General features: G+C 40.0%; 1 protein-coding gene across 2 annotated transcripts in view; it reads right to left on the bottom strand.

Annotated features, from left to right (window-relative positions):
• Positions 1-2,984: 2,984 nt before the first annotated feature.
• Positions 2,985-23,200, bottom strand: part of syn3 (synapsin III) — a 153,063-nt gene continuing 132,847 nt past the window's right edge. The window contains exons 8-15 of one of the 2 annotated variants that reach the window (XR_014870322.1): positions 22,480-22,622; positions 21,750-21,824; positions 21,401-21,503; positions 13,675-13,806; positions 10,470-10,488; positions 10,214-10,370; positions 9,655-10,115; positions 2,985-9,150 (exon numbers count right to left, since the gene is read on the bottom strand). Coding sequence is in view for 1 of the 2 variants with exons in the window: in XM_085138576.1 (XP_084994702.1) it covers positions 9,992-10,115; positions 10,214-10,370; positions 10,470-10,488; positions 13,675-13,806; positions 21,401-21,503; positions 21,750-21,824; positions 22,480-22,622 (753 nt within the window). In the remaining variant the exon portion in view is untranslated. Of the gene's footprint in view, positions 10,116-10,213; positions 10,371-10,469; positions 10,489-13,674; positions 13,807-21,400; positions 21,504-21,749; positions 21,825-22,479; positions 22,623-23,200 lie in introns of both variants that reach the window. The other variant, XM_085138576.1, reaches the window with a different exon arrangement.

The following is a 23,200-nucleotide window of genomic DNA, read 5'->3' as shown; positions in this document are numbered from 1 at the left end:
TTGCTAAGCAACACCTTCTTGCCTCTTTCCTCTTCACATTTACCTGGACAAGTCCTATTCTGATGCTGCTGGATTGAAGCTGTTCATGCTTTGAAGCAAGTATATTTTTAAAAACTGAGAAAGATGACATTACCCACTTTACACAGTTTTCTTTTTCATATTATTCCTTTAAAAATCTATACTAGGGGGCGCTTTAATGTTTCTTTATTGTACTGTGTCATGACTTAGACAGATCCCAACTGTACCACACATCTATTGTAACAGCGCCCTAAACTTAATAAGAGGTAATGCTGGCATGTTAGGGAAAATAAGTGAAGTTGAAAATACTTTGGTCTGTTATCTTGCAGGTAAATCACTCCCAGTTTCCATCCTTAAGAGACAGACTGGTGCCACTATTGTCTGAGACAGCACTGACTTGTTTTCCAGGAGATGCAAATGAAGATGTGTGAAGGTGCTTTCCCTGAAACATGATGAAGGCTTAAATGTCCTTAAACAGTTAGGAGGGGTGGACTGGGTATAGCTGAGTGGACAATGCCCCCTACTGGCTTACTGGTTTAATCAATTTACTGTGGAAATGTGTAAAGACCCTTTGATTCCTGCCCCAGACAGCATTTGGAGGTAAGAGGTGAAGAGTAATTTAGTTCATACATCTATTTTTCATCGATATTTGCACGCTACAGTGTGGTGGGAATGGATTTCTTTTCAGCCAGTGGAGGCTGCAGGCAGGCAGGGACCTGCGGCTGATAAAAGATTGGACATTCCACCTTAAGAATGCAAGAAATTACACTGGCAGCAGATTACCATCAGGCTGCCAGTGGTCTGGTATGCAACTGTGGTTCGTGAAACAACTGAGAGCTGCAGAACAAAGAGTGAGAGCAGGCACCGGGTGCTGTGAGAGGTCAGAGGTTCATCGTAGGGAAGAGAGTTTAACACCTTTGTAAAGATAACATAAATCAGCATGTGGGATGAATTCTTGGGGAAGAGTTAGGTTGCAGTCTCTGCCTCCTTAAATCAGTTGATGTTAAATGCAGCCGGGTTGATCTGCAGAACACAAGCCTGCCATCTCTTTGACTTCATACTAAATAACTCGAGGAGCTTCAAATCCCAAGAAAACAGACGGGTGAAAGAGTTTGTTAAGCCACTGTGTTTCGAGTTTAAAATGCTTTATATTAACTGGGACGTGTTACATGAGTGTTACATGAGTGTTACGTGTCACCTGGATGTACCAGAGCGGGAACTTTGAATTAGAACGCGTTAGAAAAGGAAAGGTATTAGATGTGTACACTTGTTGTCACACAGTTGTAATCATTAGTTTGTTTTAAAGGTACAGTAAGTAATTTTTAGGTAATTTAATAGGAAAAAGGGAATGTTGTACCCATAAAAATACATTAATAGTGTGCAATTGCATCTTCCAACACAATGATGTATTCGGAGAAATTTAATCCAAATTAATCCATTAAAAAGACACAAGCGGGCTCCGATTTGTAGAAGCTAATATGCTGCCATCTTACTGTGGCTGAGACAAACATCATCATCTCAGCCACAATAATCGCGTTATCGTATCTGGCTACCTCCATATTAGCGTTTCGGCTTCTGTCATATAAACAGTAAATCATTCACTTTGTATTTGTTGTAACTATCTTCTCTATTGGGTTGCCAGATTGTGGTGTTCTTACTGGCACATTGTTTATATTGCAGTGAAGTCACATAAATCTGGATGATGTGAACAGTATAGGTAGTGGGTTTCTTTCTTAAAGTTATGATACAGTCAAGCTGCTATACACACACCACCACCAATATTACTATATAATAATTAGATATTTGATTATCTTTTTGACAAACAAATATTGCAGTTGGAGGTAAAGTCAGTCTTTTTCTTGTCCATGATGTTGTGTCATGTTGTACATTTTATAAATTCGGTACCAATGAGTATTTTTACTATAAAAAAAGGAGATAAAACGATGAGTATGAATGGGTTGTTTTTATAACCTACAACAGAAAAAACAGTAGTGACTAGGCGATGTACACAGAGCTGCTCAAGAGCCACATAATGCTTTCAGCAGACGGTGGAAATGAACTGCAATAGAAACACAACTCTAACTGAAAGCGAGTGCTGATCAGTGTCTGCTTGATGTGGAAACATGTGCATCATTTAATCAGTGGTGTTGGTAACAATGTCATAAATATTTGTTCATACTTTTTAGTTTACGGGCAACAGGACTCATCACTTCATCATGACTGGATACACGGAAAAAAATATCCTCATGAACTTTCTTTGTATTTGTTAACCTAAACATCGCAGCTTTTATTTGGACCTGCATACTTTAAGTAACACTACCAACTACATCGGTACAAGAAGAAGTGTTCAGACATTTTACACGCCTACATCTGTTTACACTTTATTCTAGTGCTCCAAAGTGATTAGAAAAGGGGGGAAAGAAATACTGTAGTTTGAATTTAAGGTTGGCCACAAAAGCTCAGTTCTTCTCGAGTGCTTTACTCCTTAAAGCTGGGCTTTTGAGTCTGGCAGTCACATTCGGTCGTAAAGTAGTAATACCTGAATGATGATCGTGTTGTTTGAGAATTCGTAACACGTTCGTGTGTGCTCAGTGACATATTCACAGCTGAGTGTGTTTAATATCATCTCTTAACACAATTAATTTCTGGACCTGACGTGAAGTGGGCAGCAGATGAAAAGAAGCGCTGGATGCCGGCAGGTTTTTTCTCCGTGGCCTCGTGTTGCCAGACAGCTTTTAACACCCTGAGTATCAAGCCAAGAGGAATAAAAAAGGGTAATAATCCAAGATGAAAGGATTTTGGGATTATCACTACATATTCTGAAAGTTGCGTTTTTCAAACAGGGCTTTTAAAAGTACAGTAATAGCCAAGCGTTCTGTTTCAATGACCATAAATGGAGAAAAAAACCTTCAAATCTGATCAAGTGGAGCTCAGCAGATGACTGATAGAGACTGGAATGCACTGCAACAGGTATAATAAAAGTTTTTACTTTATTAACAGAAATCTTTCGTTCAGACAAAAGAACAAAAGTACAGAAATAATGTAAATACTAATAAATTACATCACACTTCTCACAAATAAGCAGCCAGACATCGAGATCACATAACGCCTAAATTTATACACCTGAGGCACACAAGAGGGGTTGGTTTTCATGCCACATTTACACCAATATACACAACATTAATACACTTACAATATCACCCACCATTCAGCAGAGAGGAAGGGACACAGTGAACTCAAAAACTGGCAAATGAACCCGTGCAACGGCATTATTTCTCTCATGTACATATGCCACATTAAAGTAGAGTTGAGTTTGCTTTCAGTAATAGCTGTATTTCATTGTAAGTCTCTGTGGCTGCATATTAATTCAGTCTTACACTATGCATCACTTCAACACACCCAGAGCAAATAACGATGAGCCAACCCCGGTAGCAGAGTATTGCCTTTGCTCCAAATTATATATTAAATTAAAACAATGTTGGGGAAATTAAAAAAATCTTTATGAAATGAGCATACGTTCCATACACACTGTAAAAGTTCCCAGATATAGCACTGGTGACATCAGCGACTTGTTTTGGGAGAAACAGGTGAATCTGGCACTGCGATTGGCTGAGATAGCTATCAACCTGCTTAACTCAAACACCTCTCTCTTTACGATGACAAATGATATGTGAACTATTCTTATAAATGTCTTGATGCATGCTCAATCGTCCAGGTAAGTAAATCCAAAAAAGGTTGATTCTGTTCTGGACGTAGTGTTTTCAGTGGGAGAAACATTTCGTCACTCATCCGAGTGACGTCTTCATTTCAAGTGACAGTTATTCTGCAAATGTCCTGTTTACAAGGTTGGGGAAACCTGTTTCTCCCATTGAAAACGCTACATCCAGAACAGAATCAACCTTTTGGGATTACTAGAAATGCTTACATCTATAGAGACAAAGAGAGCGAGCAGAAGTAAACCTGGGGCGTAAATACCTGTGAGAGTGCCCTTTTAAACCCACAAACTGTATGTTAAAGATGGACATGAAAAGTGAAGCTGGTGAGGAAGTGCCTTAAACCTGCATTTTCTCTAAATGACAGCAGGGGGCAACTCTTCTGGATTCAAAAAGAAATTCTATTGTAAAAGAAATGGGAAAATTCTCACACTTTGATGTATTTATGGTCTTAAATGCTAGCTTTAAGTCTATTTAAAGCTAGCAGTGCTTTAGCCCATGGATAAGTTGTTAATGACAGTAAGCTAACCTCCTAATTTTAATTTCATCCTTGCTTTTTCAGCACTAGGGGTTTTTAGGGGGACAGCCTTTTTATGTTTACACATTTGGTTTAAGCCTGTTGTTAGCAAAAACTGGCATCCAAATTAATATCACAGTGAATAACGGATGCACTTTGGTAACAAGTCTAACTAGCTAGTCTAAGTGTTAACTAATCAGCTCCAAATACACTCAAAAGACCAAAATGTTGATGACCAAAATGTGAAAGCTCTAGGATTGTTAACTACAAACCAACACGTGCTAGCGCAGTGGCCATGTCCATCTTTGATATACAGTCTATGTTTCATCATAAAGGAAGTAAAATTCTGAAAAGTGACATCAAAATATCTGTCATAAATATGAAATCTGTAACATGTACAGTATAGTAAGCACAACATCACTTGAAATAATAAAGATACAATATTCAAATAAGATTTTGACACAGATACTTTCAAGAGCCCAAATCATTTCAATTTATATTGCATTCTAGTAACACGTTACAAAATATTTTCTTTAACTGACATGTTATGAAAGATTTTTTTTTTTGAAAAACTGAGGGAAATGTATAAACTGAGGGGGAAATTTTGAGACAAAGAATTTTAAAATGTGTGACTCGATATTTGACTTTAACAAAATTATATTCCTCTCATTCCTTCTGCACTTAGATGTTGTTTTACCACAGCAGGTTTATTGTTTTATGAGCACATCAGTTATAACATGAAGCCATGCTCAGTGCACAAAATCTTGTCCAGTACTACCACTCTATTGTCAGTTTCAGCAGAGCACTGCTGAACTTGAGGTAGTTACCAATCAACATTGCAGCTCAGTTCCAATTAAATCAGCTCAGAAACTATCAGGTACGGGTCCAGCTAAAACAGCTGAGACCACATCTGACCCTCAGACAAAAGGGAAGCAAACCAACAGTAGTGACAAAACTAAAATTATTTGATGTCCGGTCATTGTTTATCCGGTCATTAAGTGATGACGTGACAAATCCTACTTCCGGGCCTAAAGTAGTCTGCATTTAATATAGCTTTTGTGTTGTTAACATGTTTAATGTTTTGTATTTTCTTCTATTTAATGTCAAAAAGCTCCTAAAACAGTCAGTGATCACTGTCGACCTCCCTCAGCTTTTATTACCGCTAATCATTTATTTAAACTCAGTTTTTAAAACCTTAGGATGTAACTACAGCCCAGCCCATGCAGCAGTATATGAATGACTAACCTCGTATTGTGGATGGATTGTCTCAGTTGTTCTCCTGGCTGAAGTTTGGTCCTTTTACAGCATCCTGCCATGCGATTACATTTGTTCCTGACCACCGAGAGCACTTACGTTAACTTTTATCGAGTGGAAAAAAAGTTAGCTTGTTTATATTATGCTAACATAGCTGTGTTGCTAACGGTCACGTAGCACATCATTATATACCAGCTAGCCAAACTTCAGTAACCCTACAAATGTCACTGCTGTTTAGTTTTCTGTCTTCATTTATGTTGGAAGTGATAACAGAGCTGTACGTCTCAATTTGTTTCCAAAACCCCGCAGTCAGGACATGCTATATTGTATTTAGATAGAAGCTAGCGAGCTAACTTCCTGCTAACTTCTAACTCCGTTAAATGTCATAAATTCCATTTTCACGGATGCCTGGATGTTAAACTCAATTGTTACACCTGGTAGAGCAGAACGCTGATCATTTTATTAAAGATGAAAGACTTTAGACAGTTTTTCAACTCTCATAGTGATCGTTTGATATATGGACCTGCAGCGGAGTTTAGGCCCAGACATGGCTAGTGACGTCAGACTTAACAACCGGATAGTTTGACCCAATAAAACAGATTTATGGAACATGCCAGATCCTAAAGTGTATTTTAAACCCAAAATGTGAGAAAAGTGACATCATAATTCTTTCATCTTTCACCCTGACAGAATGAGCAAATAATTATATCTCGAGATAACCTTGATATCCAGAAAGAGTAACTGCAGTTTCTCTCCAGGACAAGAGAGGCTATAGACACAGTGTTTAAAGTTAACATTTCAATTTATCAGCGACGTCACAGCCTTTATTGCGTGGCACATAAGGGATAGGAAATCCTCACGGTTTGGTTATGGCTTATCACACTGCAGTATTATATACGAAGTGGCAATAATCTTTACAGGTAAGATGGAACAATTTAATGTAAACCTTTAAGGGGCCTCACAATCAAATGCAGATTTGGTCCACTTTGACACAGTACCAAAAGCTACGAGATGCTTGCAAATGTGTTTAACACAAGACACTGCAGTAAATCTGAGATTACACATGAGAATTTGACAAAAAGTCAGAATTAATACAGCCAGCAATAACTTGAAACAAAAGAATCACAGTAAGCAATGTCAATATTTTCATTATTCCAAAACGAAAAATACAAGCTACGTAATTATTACATTAGTGTTTATCAGCCCTAGCATGACAACTGACAGGAGAATTAGCTTACTGCCTACAGTGGAAAACCACGATGTTGTTACTTTAAAGCCTAATGAGCATTTAAAAAAATAAAGTAATATTTAAATTGTCAGGGATGGTTAACACGAGCAGATTAAGCCTGCTCTTTATAAATAAATAAATAGATTTGTGGAATTTTAGACATTTGAAACCCCAACCAATTTGACCAAGCTAGCATTGAAAACTTACAAATGCCTTTATTAAAGTGGAACATCCCCTCTGGAAGATAGAAACAACAAAGCATACTCTCTTGGCCATGATTTAAATAAAATTTAGCTAGACTAAAATTTGAAATGGTCTTCCTGAAGTTATTTAGGAGTAATTAGCACTTTCATGTAATTTATTTTTAGTTAGCATTATTCTGTTATTTTGTGTATACTAGTATGTTTAGCCTCAAACCGTTTCCATCAGAAATGCATATTTAAGTTTAATTTACTAATTTATTTTTAACAAACCCACAGCATCCCCTTTGGTGTAGCAAGCTAATAAACCACTACTGCTAAAATCCGTTAGCTGACTAGCCGCATTCTAGCTAGCTAGTTAGCTTTCTAGTTGAACTCAAGAACCAGCCATTTGAAAAATGCAGAAAAAAATTGCCACCACAGTAACATTGCTACAATGGAAGAAAGAAATCTGTTAGTTAAATTTATAAGTAGTAGCTGAAGCTAAGGAAACTAAACGAAGCATGAATTCACTTTATTTACATCTGCTAAGCCATGCTCTCTTTAGTCACTGCCACTGTAATGTTTCTATGTTTTGCAGGATAAATATGCAATCTGTGGTGGCATTTTTTTTCCTGCAATGAATGTAATTATTGCAAAAATGGCTAGTTAACTTTTTTCTCCTTTTCTGGAACTTTCATCATTTAACACTGGCTTTGGGATTATCATTTATCTACTAAAGATCCAGATTCTGAATTAAATGTAAAGTGGGAGAAACTATTACAAGCTCATTCTAAGTCACAAGATAAAACTATAATTTACCATTATAATTTTGATAATTTTCCAATAACAGCACAAATTTCTATAGAGTATCATACTTTGATTGTTCTTTGCATGGAAAGCAAAATCATGTAGTCAGTTTGTGTCTTCGAGCTTGCCGCTACAAGAAGCTAAAATCTGTAGCTCACTCATTATTTTTTGAACTTTTTTTTTAAAAGAATATTTTGGAAATTTAAGACTTTGGTAAACTATCAAAGATATTTTGCATACCCGTCAGATCAAACTAATGAATAGTCATAAGAGATCTTTGCCATCAGTTATCAATTAAGAGTTTTTCTTTGAAGGCTTCATTGCGTATGCACATTCCATCTTACGAAATATGCTGAAAATCTACAGACTCCATCTACGATAAACCAAAAGTTCTTGGTGTCTAATTTCATAATAAGTTACCCAAAAATGCACTTTTCTTTCAGAAAATTCAAAGTAAGCGTCAACTCCCATCAAATAAACTGTGGAAGAAAACAGGTTGGCTCCACACATCACATTCATTTACATGCAGATCCAAAACAGTGACGGATGTTAGAAGAGGATGGCTGCCATTCCTGCAGGTATATGTGTGCGTAGGTTATATCTGCTACAGAGCAAAATTCCTAAAAAGAACTACAATAAATGAGCTGCAATCCAAGCTGACAGAGAACAAGAGACGATGATTAAAATATCAGACCCTTGCTGTTTGCTTCTAAAGACTCACCAGTACTAGTCGCTAGATCAGTCCCCACACCAACAAATACCCCACGGTGCTATTAACAAACATAAAAGATTAAGAAAAGGAACAATTTGCTGGGGAAGAGCAGAGCTGTGATGGAAGACGATGGCTGTAAGCCAGTACAGCATTTGCACCTCGTTAAAAAAAATCACAAGCTCAAAGGTTTTTCTTAGCTGTGTGATTGTGTTCTCAAACAAGTTAAGGGGGTTGTTTCTTTAAGAAAAACTGTTCTTTTTTTGTTATTAAAAAGCACTTTGGTAAAGTTAGGCCAAGGCAGAGGAGTCACTACATAAGCCAATATGTGTCTACAGCACACGGATGTCTGAGAAATGCTGCTGCTGGCTAAGATGCTTAAGAGACCGCTGGTGAAGCGAGAGGATTCAGTACGCTTCTCATGACTCGGGTGGAACTGGTTCAGATCAGAATATTGCCATGGACATCTGCAAACAATTTGGAAGCTGTGTGTCGAATAAAGAAACTGAAGATATGACGGATGTACATAAATGTAGAAATATGAACATAGAAATAGTTTCACCGGTCGGACAAAGAGAATGCAGAATAACAATTATATACCAAGCAGCACGAGCGAGAATATGAATATCTACTGTGATCACCTACCACTAAAAAGGCCATTGGCTGGTTTTGCTTTCTAGGAAGTTCAATTTCTATGGACAGGTTTTAGGTTTCAACTAGGGCTGCCACGATTAGTCGACTAGTCACGATTACGTCGACTATCCAAATCGTCGACGACTGATTTAATAGTCGACGCGTCATTTGAAGCTTTGTAAGATCCCAAAAGACGCAGGAATAAGTAGTAGGATTTAAGAGTGTAATAACGGACTGAAACAGAAGATGGCAGCACTGCATGTACAAGGATGCCAGCTGCCGTTAAACCCCGAAGAAGAAGAAGCTGTATCCCAGAATTCATAGCGCAGCCCAGCTCAGTTTCCAACAATGGCGGCAGCTAGTTGGTTTTAATAATACTCTTATTATTCTTTCTGGGTCACCAAATAAAAGTTTAACATATTTTCAGGCGAGAATGTAGCTGTGTAAACCTCAAATATCTGCTTAGTTTATCAAGACACCACATATTTTCAAAAGCGCTCCGACGATCTGATTAGTCGACTAATCGCAAAAATAATCGGTGACTAGTCGACTATCAAAATAATCGTTTGTGGCAGCCCTAGTTTCAACACAACATTGGAGTGACTAGAAATGTTGCAGGAGTTTCGTAGATTAAACGTGAATATGGAATAATTAGCAAAAAACAAAGCTCCCTGAAAGTAATAGAAACGTGAACGGGGGTTTGGTGACATCTTAAAATCTACCATCTCCAGTCAACATGGTGTAGGTCCTCTGAAATCCACTGGCCTTTCTAGTGATAGATTGATCACTGATTTGAGGACAGAGGATTGCACCAGTGTTAAACTTCACAAACATGGAAAGGAGAGAGGCGACTCCATAACAAACAGAGTAAGCAATTATTATTATTTTCTGAAACCTGATGACAGGAAGAGGAAGGTGGTAGGGATGTTTTTAGTCAGAGAAGAGGCTGGCGAAGGACTGTCGGAGGGAGCGGATGGTCTCGGCTTTGGCCTCGTCGTCGGTCAAGCTTCCTCGTAACGTCTCCGTGAAGCTGTTTGTCAGTGACTGCGATTTGCTGCGCGACGAAGACGAAGACGGTTTAGCTACCCGACGAGGAATATCATCGTAAGCAAAGTTATGTGTGAGATTAACAGAACCCCAGCTTGGACTTACTTCAGCTGCGGTGACTGTTTCCCAGCTCCAGGTCCAGAAGAGGCAGGGATGGGACCGGGCTGGAACGCCTGGCTGGGAGACGTAGTGGCGGACCGGGCTCTCTGAGGGGATCCCTGGGCCGACTGAGATGGAGAGGCAGAAGCGGAACGATGTCCCCCTACCATACATGAACACGTGATGCACAGGCTTATTATTTCTCTGTACTGTATCACCACAGAAGACAGTGGAATGGATCATAATGAAGCACTTTACTTACCTCGTCTGGGCTGCGTGGTCTGAAGAAGACACAAAAAGACACAGATATAGAATCATTTACATAGAAATGCTTTAATTTTACTGCTAACACCATGACAACAAGGCATTTTTGAAAACATGGAAAGGGAACAGTTTCCACGATGAGACATTTTGATTGTCTTTGCAAATACATCAACTCAGGATGATGCCACAGATGATCAGCTCCAACATATCCTACCCCAAACCATCACAGAGCAAACCATCACAGAGCTTTCCTCCTGCTGTTTCCTTTCAGATGGTCCAATCCGGCTTCAAGCTATATGGTTGTTGATGACCAACAATAAGTAATCTATACCAGCGGTCCCCAACCTTTTTTGCGCCACGGACCGGTTTATGCCCGACAATATTTTCATGGACCGGCCTTTAAGGTGTCGTGGATAAATACAACAAAATAAAACTAGTACCGGTACCGAAAAAAAGAAGATTTATTCATAACACACGTGAAAAGACCCAGGAAAACCGAGTTAATGATAAAAACGATAACAAAATAACGCTGAAAACCGATAAAACCCTGAAAACTATACATTTCACACCTGAGCCTCAACTCTCGTGGGCTGGTACCAAACGACTCACGGACCGGTACCGGTCCGAGGCCCGGGGGTTGGGGACCGCTGATCTATACTATATGTGGAAGTCATTAATTGTGATGACAGTTTGAAAACAAAACAAAAAAACCAAGGGCGCTAGTGAAGTGACCATAGATGCTGAAATAGCATTAATTCAGATGCTAGTCTAGAAGCACACCGCGTTCCAAATTATTGTGAAAATTGTGTTTAAGTGTCATAAAGATTAAATAAGTTGTTTTTCAATTAAACCCATGGATGAATTGTGTCTCAGGACTCTTTGGATGACTGAAATCAATCTCGGACACTTGTGATCATTAGTTTGCCAGGGGAGCCCAATTAAAGGAAAAACTACTAATGAAGGATGTTCCACATTATTAAGCAGACCACCATTTTTAAGCAATATAGGAAGGAAAACGGATCTCTCTGCCGCTGAAAAGCGTGAAATAGTTGAATGCCTTGGACACGTAATGAAAACCTCACGAAAATTTAAGCGTGATCACCATAATGTTAAGAGATTTGTGGCTGAGTCAGAGCACACATGGGTTCGTGCAGATAAAGGCACAATGATGAAGGTTTCTGTCAGACAAATACATCAGATTAAGAGAGCAGCTGCTAAAAGGCATCACAAAGCAGCAAACACATATTTCAAGCTGCTGGTGCCTCTGGAGACCTGCGAACATCAAGGTATAGGATCCTCCAGAGACTTGCAGTTATGCATAAACCTTCTATTCGGCCACCCCTAACCAATGCTCACAAGCAGAAATGGCTGCAGTGGGCCCAGAACTACATGAAGGCTAATTTTCAAACAGTCTTGTTCACTGATGAGTGCAGTGCAACCCTGGATGGTCCAGATGGATGCAGTGGTGGACGGCCACCATGTCCCAATAAAGCTGCGTCGTCAGCGAGGAGTTGGTGGAGTCATGTTTTGAGCCGGAATCACGGGGAGAGAGCTGGTCGGCCCCTTTAGGGTCCCTGAAGGTGTGAAAATGACCCCTGCAAAGTATGTGGAGTTTCTGACTGTCCACTTTTTTCCATGGTAGAAAGAGAAGAACTGTGCCTTCTGCAACAAAACCATCTTCATGCAAGACAATGCACCATCTCATGCTACAAGGAACACCTCTGCATCCTTGGCTGCTATCGGCATAAAAGCAGAGGAACTCATGGTCTGGTCCCCATTCTTCCCTGACCTCAATCCTACTGAGAACCTTTGGAGCATCCTCAAGCAAAAAACTATGAGGGTGGGAGGCAGTTCACATCCAAACAGCAGCTCTGCGAGGCTATTCTGATATCCTGCAAAGACATTCAAGTAGAAACTTTCCAAAAACTTACAAGTTCCATGGATGCAAGAATTGTAAAACTGCTATCAAATAAGGGCTCCTATGTTCATATGTAACTTGACCCGTTAAGATGTTTTTGATTGAAATAGCTTTTGATTTCAGTGAAATTGATCTACTAATGCTGCAAATTCAACAAATCATCATCATCATCAACTTTATTTATAAAGCACTTTAAAACAACCACAGCTGACACAAAGTGCTGTACATTGGAACTGTAAAATAAAATTACATGAGATATAAGTAAAAACCAAATAAAAGAAGAATGAAATCATTAATTAAATAACTACTTCAATTAAAAGAGAAACTAAGTCTCGCTGAGGTTAAAAGCCAAGGAATAAAAGTGGGTTTTAAGACGTGATTTAAAAGTGGACAGTGAAGGGGCCTCTCTAAAGTGCACGGGCAATTTATTCCATAATTTTGGAGCCACGATAGAGAAGGCCCCGCCCCCTCTGAGCTTCCTCCTGGATCTCGGTACCTCCAGGAGCAGCTGGTCAGCTGACCTGAGAGACCGACAGGGTATGTGGGGATGAAGAAGCTCAGAGAGGTAAGGCGGGGCAAGACTGTGAAGGCATTTAAAAACAAACATAAGAATTTTAAAATGAACTCTAAAAGACACAGGCAGCCAGTGCAGAGAGGCTAGCACGGGGGTTATATGCTCTCTTTTTCGAGTTCCTGTTAGGAGTCGTGCAGCCGCATTTTGAACCAGCTGCAGACGTGAGAGCAACGACTGACTGACCCCCACATAAAGTGAGTTACAGTCGTCCAGTCGGGAAGAAACAAAAGCATGGATCACTGTTTCAAGGTGCTGCCTCGAAAGAAAAGATTTTACTCTCGCCAGTCGCCTTAAATGATAAAAACTGAATGACCATTGACCATTTTCAATTCTCTACAACCTATAAAATCTTTGAAACTCTGTGTGCATAATAATTTGGAAAAGTGCATTTTAAGTTTTTTATTTCTGAAAAAAATGATCAGTGTGAATACAGGTGAAAATATGGCCATACAAGCACTGCTTTTATTACAGTGCTACTCCAACAGTAGTCACTGCAGTTGGTAAAACTGTGAGCGTTATAGTGATCATCAGAGACAAAATTATTAATTAACAGACCTGATAATAAGTATCCATAGTAGAAAAATTTTATTAGCATTATTGGTAGAAGTGGTAACAAAGTTTTGTAATTAGTAGCAGTTTTTATTACTCTCTGGTACTATCAAAAAAGTGAGCTACAGTAGCAGTAGTGGCTTGTTTAAAAGCTTTTTGTACCTTAACAGTTGAAGGCTGAGGCATGGAAACTCCCAGCAGCACCTGGGCCATCTTGTTGATGACCAGCTCTGTGATCAGCTGTTTATCCTCCTCCACATGCTCGCCAATCAGAGGCATTGAACTGTCCATCACCTGCAGAGACAGAAAACAAACAGACCTCAGCTGAAGTGTTACAATTCCCCCACTAGATGGCAGGATGTTACCTCTTATTCAGAATTCCTCTACTCTGACCCTCAAGTGATATTCGTGATAACACTGTGTGTGGACACACGTGATGAGTCATTTAGTGTAGATCACATGTTTGTTGGGGTCAGAAACAAGCTTTACAGCCCTGTGGCAACCACAGTTTGGAGGATATAAAGAAGTGTGTGACGAAAACTGCGAGTTTCTGTCTTCTCATGAGGTCTTCAGTGCTCTGGCAATAAATCACATAAACAGAAGCAAAAAAAGATGCTTTAGTTTATTCTCTATATGTGTGTTCATATAAGCTTTACAACAGTTTTATTTTGACTGCTCACAGGCTTCTCTAGTTAAGCTCTGGATAAACTAAATAGGTTTATCTGAACACACACAAGAAGCCAAAGTTAGAATTTCCAGTGATCTGCAATAAAAGTGGCTCCATCTGTAAATATTATGTTGCTGGGGCATGACTTTGAAGGGCATAGACCAAACCCATTGCCACACAAATAATGAAAATAATCAAAAAAGAAAAAAAAAACAAACAAGGAAAAATGTTTTTTCCCAGCACTTGAGCTCACATGCAGGTCCATGTGTGCTGCAGAACCACAGGCCTCATGAGGCTCAGAGACCTGCTGTCCTCCTCCCTAAAAACCAAAACAAACAGGAGCAAAGGAGTGTTGCTGCTGCTGGCTAGGATGTAGATGCCCATCATGGTGGAAGAAGCTGCTGCACCGCACCCCAGCTGCAGGCTGTAAACACATCAGCAGGCATGCATGTGCGTGTGTGTGTGTGCTTATCCTCTGGTGCACAGCATATGCCAGGCAGAGATTAGACTGTACTGGAGCTCTCTGTGGCTGAAGTTGTTTTTATTAGTCGTATCATTTAACTCCCAAAAATGTTCTTTAGTCCAATTTCAGACAAACTGGCCTCTTAGCACACACTTGGTGTTTGCTTAGATTCAAATGAATGCGACTTATTATGGCACAAGATACTGATGCAAGCAAAGACTTAACTCACTTCAATTCACAACAGTCGCCTTAAGGTGTTTTATATTGCAAGGTAAAGAGCCTACAACAATGTAGAGAAACAAACAAAAATCAAACGACCTCTTTTAAGCAAGCACTCATGACAGTGGGAGGGAAACATTTACACTTAACAGGAGGAAACCTGCAGATCCAGGCTCATGGAGGCGCAACCAGCTGCTCCGACCGGTTCGGGGTGATTGGGATACGATGCAGAGCAGCCACTTGTTGTTTTCACACAGGCTACAGTTGTTGTTTAGGCTTTTTTTAAACAGCTGTCCATACCATAACACCGCCTCCACCATGTTTGACTGACGATGTGGTCGCTTTTTTCCCCTATTATTCTTTTACAAGTTAATCTTTTCAGAACAGTACAAGTTTTTTAATCTGGCCTTCTTGATCTTGAGTGTAGCCATAGACAGTATAGAACAGGGGTGTCCAACTCCAGGCCTCGAGGGCCGGTGTCCTGCAGGTTTTAGATCTCACCCTGGGTCTACACACCTGAATCAAAGGGTTAGTTCATTACCAGGCCTCTGGAGAACTTCAGGACATGTTGAGGAGGTCATTTAGCCATTTGAATCAGCTGTGTTGGATCATGGACACATCTAAAAACTGCAGGACACCGGCCCTCGAGGCCTGGAGTTGGGGACCCCTGGTATAGAACATGGAGGTAGTTTCCAGAGCAACAAAACTTGGCGTCTAAGACCTGCAATCTGTTTAAGGTTATCATAAGGTGATCACTGTGGCTGCAAAAAGAAGAAATGGCTCCGTAAACACTGTCCTGCTGGCTCGTTCACTTGTTTTGGGCCATACTGAAGTCTTTTTTGTAAATTTTGGTTCCAAAAACTGAGGATTAGTTATGGTACAGAATCAACACATCGCCAGCGAAGGAGTTTTCAATAACAATAATGCCAGTTTCACCGTCTGATCCACAGTGTTTTCTATGTTGCAAAGATGGCAACGGGGAAATGTTCAACTTGATGCTCCAAAACAGGACCAGGACCAGAAACTAAGTCACTGGACACTGTGAACATCCACGGTCACCACTTCATGCATAATGGACCTTCCATGACCTTCCAAGCTATATAGTTTATGTCTTCCATATTTCCAACTATATCCATAATCACATACTGTGTATGCTACCATTGTATATAGTGTATTATCTTACTTTTTTTCATTGATTGTACTTATTTGTATTTTTGTATTTCCTTCATATATCTGTACCTGAGCTGAGGTGACGCAAAAATTTCCCCGTTGTGGGATCAATAAAGTTTTATCTTATCTCTTATCTTATCTTAACTATGGCTAAGTTCATGTTTTATACTGTCTATGAGTGTAACCAGTGGTTTGCACATCATCACTTGCGTGTGTTCTTGGCTTGAGTGCTATGGTGAAGCTGCTTCTCCCAATGTAAATAATTTAGAAGGGTAGATTTTTGATTTGGTTACTCCAAAACAAGGGAACAGGCCTGACCTCGCCCTGAAACAGCTTTTCAGTCAATTGTCCAATTATTTGTTAAGATTCTGAAAATGGGGGATTTGCATAAAAATATAAATCCTGAAAACTTCATCTAATAATTTTGTAAAACCCCTTGAAATACAGCATTTCAATTCCATATTAACTATCCGATTTAAGATCCACTGTAGTGGTATACAGAGGCAAAACTACAAAAGCCGTCTTAGTACAGCAAACTACGGACCAAAGTGTAAGATTGTGGCGGACCACCAGGTGGCTCCACTCACACCCAAGTTGAAGGGAAGTGCTGGGGTGGAGATTTTGGCGCTTACTATATGTGATGTTCTGAGAGTCAGTTAATAAAGTTGGAGTGACTGAATGATTTCTTTGCATAATACAAGAAACCAAGAGTGCACTGCTCTACAGAAACTCGGACTGAAGCTACACCCAGCAAGGAAGAGGACACCCAAAGGCAGTTGTAGGTTTAAATTCATCTATTTTATTTCTTATTAATTTAAAGCTTTTTTGCATATCATTATAGGGCTGTTTCTTTTGTGGCACAATCTAAATTAATTAAAAAAATCCACATTTGATGACAAAAAATTGAAAGCAAATCAAAAGCTTTATTTAAAAGAGCCTCTAAGAACGCCTATAACAAACTGAGGACACCCAAACTATTCGTCTTTTCCACTCATTTTCTTTGTTTTTCACAGCTGTTTGGGATCTCTCTGTTCTGCACAGAACCACTTCCCAAACTAAAGAACCCTTTAAACCCTCTTTTTTGTGTGTACCCAGCTTCTTGGCTAGGATTTGGCAGCGAGGTCGGGTGTGGCACGGTGTTTTGGCCAGTTGAGTCATTACCACAGGGGACTGAATGCAGGCCTGGTAAAAGACCGCCAGGCCCCACTTCAAACGGCGTGCGGTGGCAAGCTAAAGCGGGATCCACCCTGCTGATTTATTAGGATACAGAGTCATCTAACAGAAGACTGGATCTGCTGTAGTTCTTTCACCACTGGAACACAGAGGTGTTGTCCTGTACTTTTACTAAGCAGCAAAGGTTTGTGTTTTCTGGACGATACCGGGCTGCATGGTAAATGTTTACAGAGCAAAAGTGAAATGTGCTCGTTGAAAATGATGGTGCAGTTGAAGTTCAGGGCTGGCCAGAGGGTCATCCATTTCTGGGAAAACAACTTTAGCTTCAAGATAGCAACATGTGTGCTGTTGGTACAATATCTGAAATATCTCTGTCAACAGATCAAGTCACTCCCGATGGCTGAATCTGTAATATAATGATATTTTCTTACGATTAGGCCAATAATGTTCTAATCATTATTAGGCATAACATTAGCCCTTAAGTTTTGCTAACATTATTTTGCAGATTTATATTAATATCTAATTCAAATACAAATGTAACATACAAGTATAATATAATAAATGTATGAAGTATATTCATATTTAAAAATACAAAAACGTTTATTTTTTTCTGTGGACCAGTAGAAAAATATTACATTTGACATTGTAATTTAAAAAAGTTTTTTGTACTGATAATCTCAAAGACTTAGAAAGTTTTGTTGTTTTTCTTGCCTTAACCCTTTAAGACCTACCATAGAACCAAGTCCACCAGAGCTTATATTATATTTTTACATGCTGTGGAGCCATTTTTGGGAGCATTTCAAGTTGCTATACATCAATACAACCATTACAGCCCAAATTTTAATAATATGTCTGCATTAAGTGCATAGTAATTACATAAATTGCAAAAAAGTGCAATAAACTACAAAAAAATTTAAAAATCGTTTTTGTTTTTTAACATATATTTCTAGTTAGAGAAATTTAAGAGGCTTATCCCTCAAAACTGTAAATACAAAAAAGTTGCACAAAATAGTTTCCCACCACAGGAAATTTATTTTGAGTGTCTTCATAGTTTTATTTTTGAAATACACCAATTTTTGTATACTGCAGAAAAACGAAAATAAATATTATAGTGCACATTTGCAAAAAAGCAGCATATGCATCAAAATAAACTATTTCCAGCAGTGCAATATGAGTCCTAAGCATCCCAGAAACGACACAGAAAGTCATAAAGTCAAACATAACTTTTAAAAACACCAGTATAGGCTCATGAGGCCCTGATGGTAAAAAAAAAACAAACTACATTTCCGCGAAATGACGTCACTTCCGGTTTCGGGCAGGTCATGGCGGACATGCAATAGTTCGCGCTGACGTCTAATCCAACGTAGGAAGTGTTATGAACAGCTGATCAGATCGGCAAAGCGTGTTTCTGGAATATGATGTTTTTGTTGCTGCAAGTGTTTTTTATGCAGTTTTTGCAAAACTATATGTGGAAGGAAACTGTGACCGAGGACAAGCTGATGGCATAAGATGTAAGTACAACTCCTCCGGTTTCATATGCAAAAAAAATTATTGTGCTAGCTTACGTGGTTGCAGAGCTACCGGGATTTAAAAGTAGTTGCGCAAAACGGAGCGTGCTGCTCTGACCGGTTTTAAAGGGTTAAGGCATCATAGACCTACCTTTTATGTAAAGTCTGTTGAATTTACACGGGCTAAATTAAATAAAGTTTCTTTATAGTATTATGTGCCTGCTATTGTGTAGGCTCCCCATGTGCTGGGACTTCAGCAAGTGTCCTTTGGGGACGCGCAACCAAAATCTGACGGCGGGTCTTCTGGGCCCTGTGGGTTGTGGGATGGGAAGCCTCATGGATGCACAGCTGCGCTGGGATCTGGCATTCATTGAGTGTTTGGTTGTTGTTGTGTTACTCAAGCCACACTTTTGTGGTGTGGTGAGGCTCCTGCCACTAGGGAGTGCCGTTGCTATGGGACGTGTTTTGATTGGTCTGCAACAATCTTCACAGTCTTACCCAAAGAGATGGACTGACTGACACTGACTACACCAGCACAGCCGTTCTACTTCATGTCATGTGGCTGACACATCCTGTCAGATCAGCTGTGTATAAAAAATACTTTGTCGTGTCATTTTGTCAAACGCTGTGGTGTCATGTTACATAACAATACTGCATCCCTATTATCTATACATTTTCCAGTGAAGTGACACAAGCTGGAGTTTGCCTCATGTTGATACCAGCTGCAGTAATGTGTTAATGAAGTGCTTCTGAGTAGCTCATTGCTGTGCATTAGGGTGACGTGTTACGGCTGCTGTCTTTGTTCTGACGCAAAAAAACAGAAAGTAAGAAAACAGTTTCTGACGGGCCGACAGCTCTTCAACGTCGCACTTAATTAAATTCCATCTAGGGTTGGAGTAAAGGAGGAGGAAGTAATGCTTGTCAGGAAACATTGCTACTTGACTGTGTCATGGGTTTCTCTGTCGTAGCAGCCTAGTACTGAGACTACACGCCCCCGGGGAGCTGATAGATACTTCCTGGGATAGTTTGATGTCTTTTTTGCTTTCTCACAACCGCTCTCTCCCAGCACACAGATAGTCACCAGAGTGATGTCATGTTCTGATCCTAAGTTTGGGCATTTCAGATGTCCAGACTGGCTCATTTCCGCAGACTTGAAGGCATAGGAAGCTGCTCTAAAAACAAAACTGATTGCACACAACTATTTGTCTCTTGCGTCGCCCCTGGGAATAATTGTTAAAGGAAAATGTGCATTTCTGGGTAAAGTATTTAGGATTTTATATAAACAGATATATAAATCAAATATATAAAAACGAAATAAATAAACTGACAACTTTGATTAGAATCAATAAGCATTACAACAAATTATTGGAGTGGAACAAAAGTAAGACACAGAAAGTGTGAGTTCCAGGGAAGCTCATCATAGTAACATATAAGTGCAAGTTATTCCTTCTGTTGGGGCTGTGAGACCTGTGAGGCTGCTGGAGATGGTGTGTGTGCGTAATTATTAAATGATTTTCTTTATTTAATAGTAATAAATAAAGTGAGTTGACCCATAAAGCCTCATAACACATATTCTAAATAAATGAATTATAATTCTCATGTCATTATTGAAAAAAATCTATCAATCCAACTAATCTAATAGACAATGATGGCAACATAGATTTGTTGCTATGCTAACCGTTGCCATGTCAGATTGTATTTTCCATCCCTGGCTGTTCCAGTCTGCAGGCATGATACTGTCTGCAGAGTGCAGGCATGATACGACCCCCAGGTTGCTCTCTGATGCATCTATTGGCATGTGAATGTTAAATAGTATAAATCTTAAATAGGATAAAGTGCTTGAGTGCACTTCAAAAACCCAGATGATCAAGGTGAGTCTCATGAATCTGAACAAGTAAAGATATGTTCTGAAATTTTCAGACACACGAGGCACCTGCATTCAGACAATTAGACACTAATCAATGTATATTTATGAGTTCCACCTTCTTTTTTTGGCCCCTCTTAAATGACCTAAAAACCCCGCAGACTGCACCTTTAAATCATGCTTATGTGTAACATATGTCATATGCTGTATAAACAGATACAGACCAGTGAACCTCTAGTGACCCCAGTGGAAACCCCGTCCCAGGCACCGTTACTGCCACGCTCATCACATCGAAAGCCCAAACCTCCAACCAAACTGGTCGCGTCAAGTCACGCCATGACACTTTTATTTGTCTACAAACTGCAAGCTAAACTTCCACTGCCAAACTTTACCAGCAGACTCAAACAAACAGACGGGATTAGAAGATGAAGTGAGTCAACCGCTGACTCCTGATGTTGTTTTCATTCAGCTGCCTGTGTTTGGTCTGCAGACTAATCGTTCTTTCAAGGCTGTGAAGATCATGTGCCAGCAAGTCTGGTTACACCCTTCCCGGTTGACTTTCACCCATGATATGAAAAGTATTATCAGCAGGGAAAGAGAATGAATCCAAGGTAACGCTTACACAAACTGCTTTAGCCCTGTGATGCTGCTGAGAAGCGATCTAACTGCTGGTTAACCGTTATGTTTGCAAAGGTCCTGCAATATTCTCATGAAACATTATGACAGATCTTATTTATCTAAAATACACTCTAATGCAATGAAAGAGCAAGTTTCAGCCCGTTTCCTGAAACTCTCCCTGGAGCTGTAGATGAAAACACACTGACCTCGATAATATAGTCGTTCCCGTCTTTTCCATGCACGGCCTTCACAGCACAGATGTCGAGGCCCCCAAACATCTCAGCGCAGGAGTCTATCCACATACGATATCTGAAGCACAGGGACGCAAACAGCTGACTGTTTAAACCCCCAATAATCACTACAGATATCATTAAAGGAAGAATGGACTTAACAGCTATAAATGTCAGGAAAGGCTTCCAAGACTTTTGGACAATGAGATAATCAGATTCATGCTTAAAAGCAGTGCCGGTGTATTCAATTGAACACAGATGTCTGAATGATTCAGTGTACTTAACAGATCTGCATTTTTCCAAGAGAATCTCTGAACCAGCTCACCTGTCAGTCATTGCGATCTGTTCCAACATGGCAGAACCTGTGTTGGCCTTCCAGTTACCAGAAATGGATGTTCTCCTGAAGGGGGAGGGGGGGGGGGCATCAGGAAATGAATTCATATTTCTGCAAAAACCAACCTAAAATGCTCCAGCAACAGTTAATCGCTCCCAACGTTTGCTTTTCCCCCTCAAGGGGGAAGCTGTCATCAGTTCATCAAGGATGACCATTTTAATCCACACCTAGATAATGTTTGTGTGAAAGCCAATCAAAAACACAGTTTAATGGTGGGGGCAGGGGAAAAAATACGATGAGATAAGGCTTGGCTACTTTGCCCCCCCTCTCCGATTTCGGTTGAGCAATTGTTCAGATACAGTCTTGAAAGCTAAAAGGTTGAGCACAAATTCTTTGTTGTAATATCCTTGGCTGACAGGAATGTCTATGGCTTCCAGATGGGTGGAGCTGCGGCATGAGGCCATGAAAATCAAGGCATTAATGCTGAAAACTGCCTGGAATCCAAGAAAAGTGCTACTTTAACATATAATTTGCCATTATTGGTGAAACTGTTTATTTTCCAGATGATGCTTTATGAGAGGCCTTCATTTCCCACTGGCTCCACATGCCTTGCTACCATTAACCTGCTAAAACGCTTAAAATGTTTGCCATCAAATTCACCTGCAATGCCACCAACAGCCACCAGACGTTGGTTGCAGCAAGCCAATAAAAAACACCTTACATGTAAGCTTTGTAGTTGCTGCCGATCTTCTGGATCCTGATATCGTACTTGGACTGGATGTACGGCTCGGTGGTGGCGTAGGTCCCTGCCAGAGCCACCACGCTGGTGATGTCCTGGAAGTCCTGTTGGTTTTCGACTTTAATCTGCAGGAGAGACGCCACTTGTTAGCGGGCAGCTAATTACAAAGGACGCTGCTGAAACTGGCAGCGGCTGCTTTAAAATCCCACAGGAATCTCACACTTGTACACAAGCTGGATAATGAGGGGTCCACGTATGGAAACATTGCCGGGGGCGGCTTTGAAACTACATCACCTCTTTCCCAGTTATTAAACAGTAGACTGCAGACGCAGACTAAGAGGGAAATGATGCAATGGGAGCCTATTGACACACAACATGTTTATATCATATAATTCAAAGCAATTTTTCAATTTCACCGTGAGATTATTAGGTAACAATGAGGTGTGACAGTGTAAAATACTTTTCCTCCAGTGATAATTACCATTGAGGGCCATTTGTAGGAAACTAAGGCTCTCATACTCTGTTTCTTGTTGAGTGGTATTATTATTGTAATTTATGTTGATACAAAGATTAATGAGGTGTGCTTCCAATGGGAAACTGGGCATCCTAAGAGAGTCACATCAATCGCCAACGTTATTGTGCGGCTACGAGGTTTCTTGTCTCAGGCACCAAACGAGTCAGTGCAGAGCATCCGCTCACTCAT

This window comes from Neolamprologus multifasciatus, chromosome 17, assembly GCF_963576455.1.
Source record: "Neolamprologus multifasciatus chromosome 17, fNeoMul1.2, whole genome shotgun sequence".
Classification (NCBI taxonomy): domain Eukaryota; kingdom Metazoa; phylum Chordata; class Actinopteri; order Cichliformes; family Cichlidae; genus Neolamprologus; species Neolamprologus multifasciatus.
The sequence above is the reverse complement of the archived record's forward strand: the minus strand, read 5'-3'. Positions and strand labels throughout refer to the sequence as shown.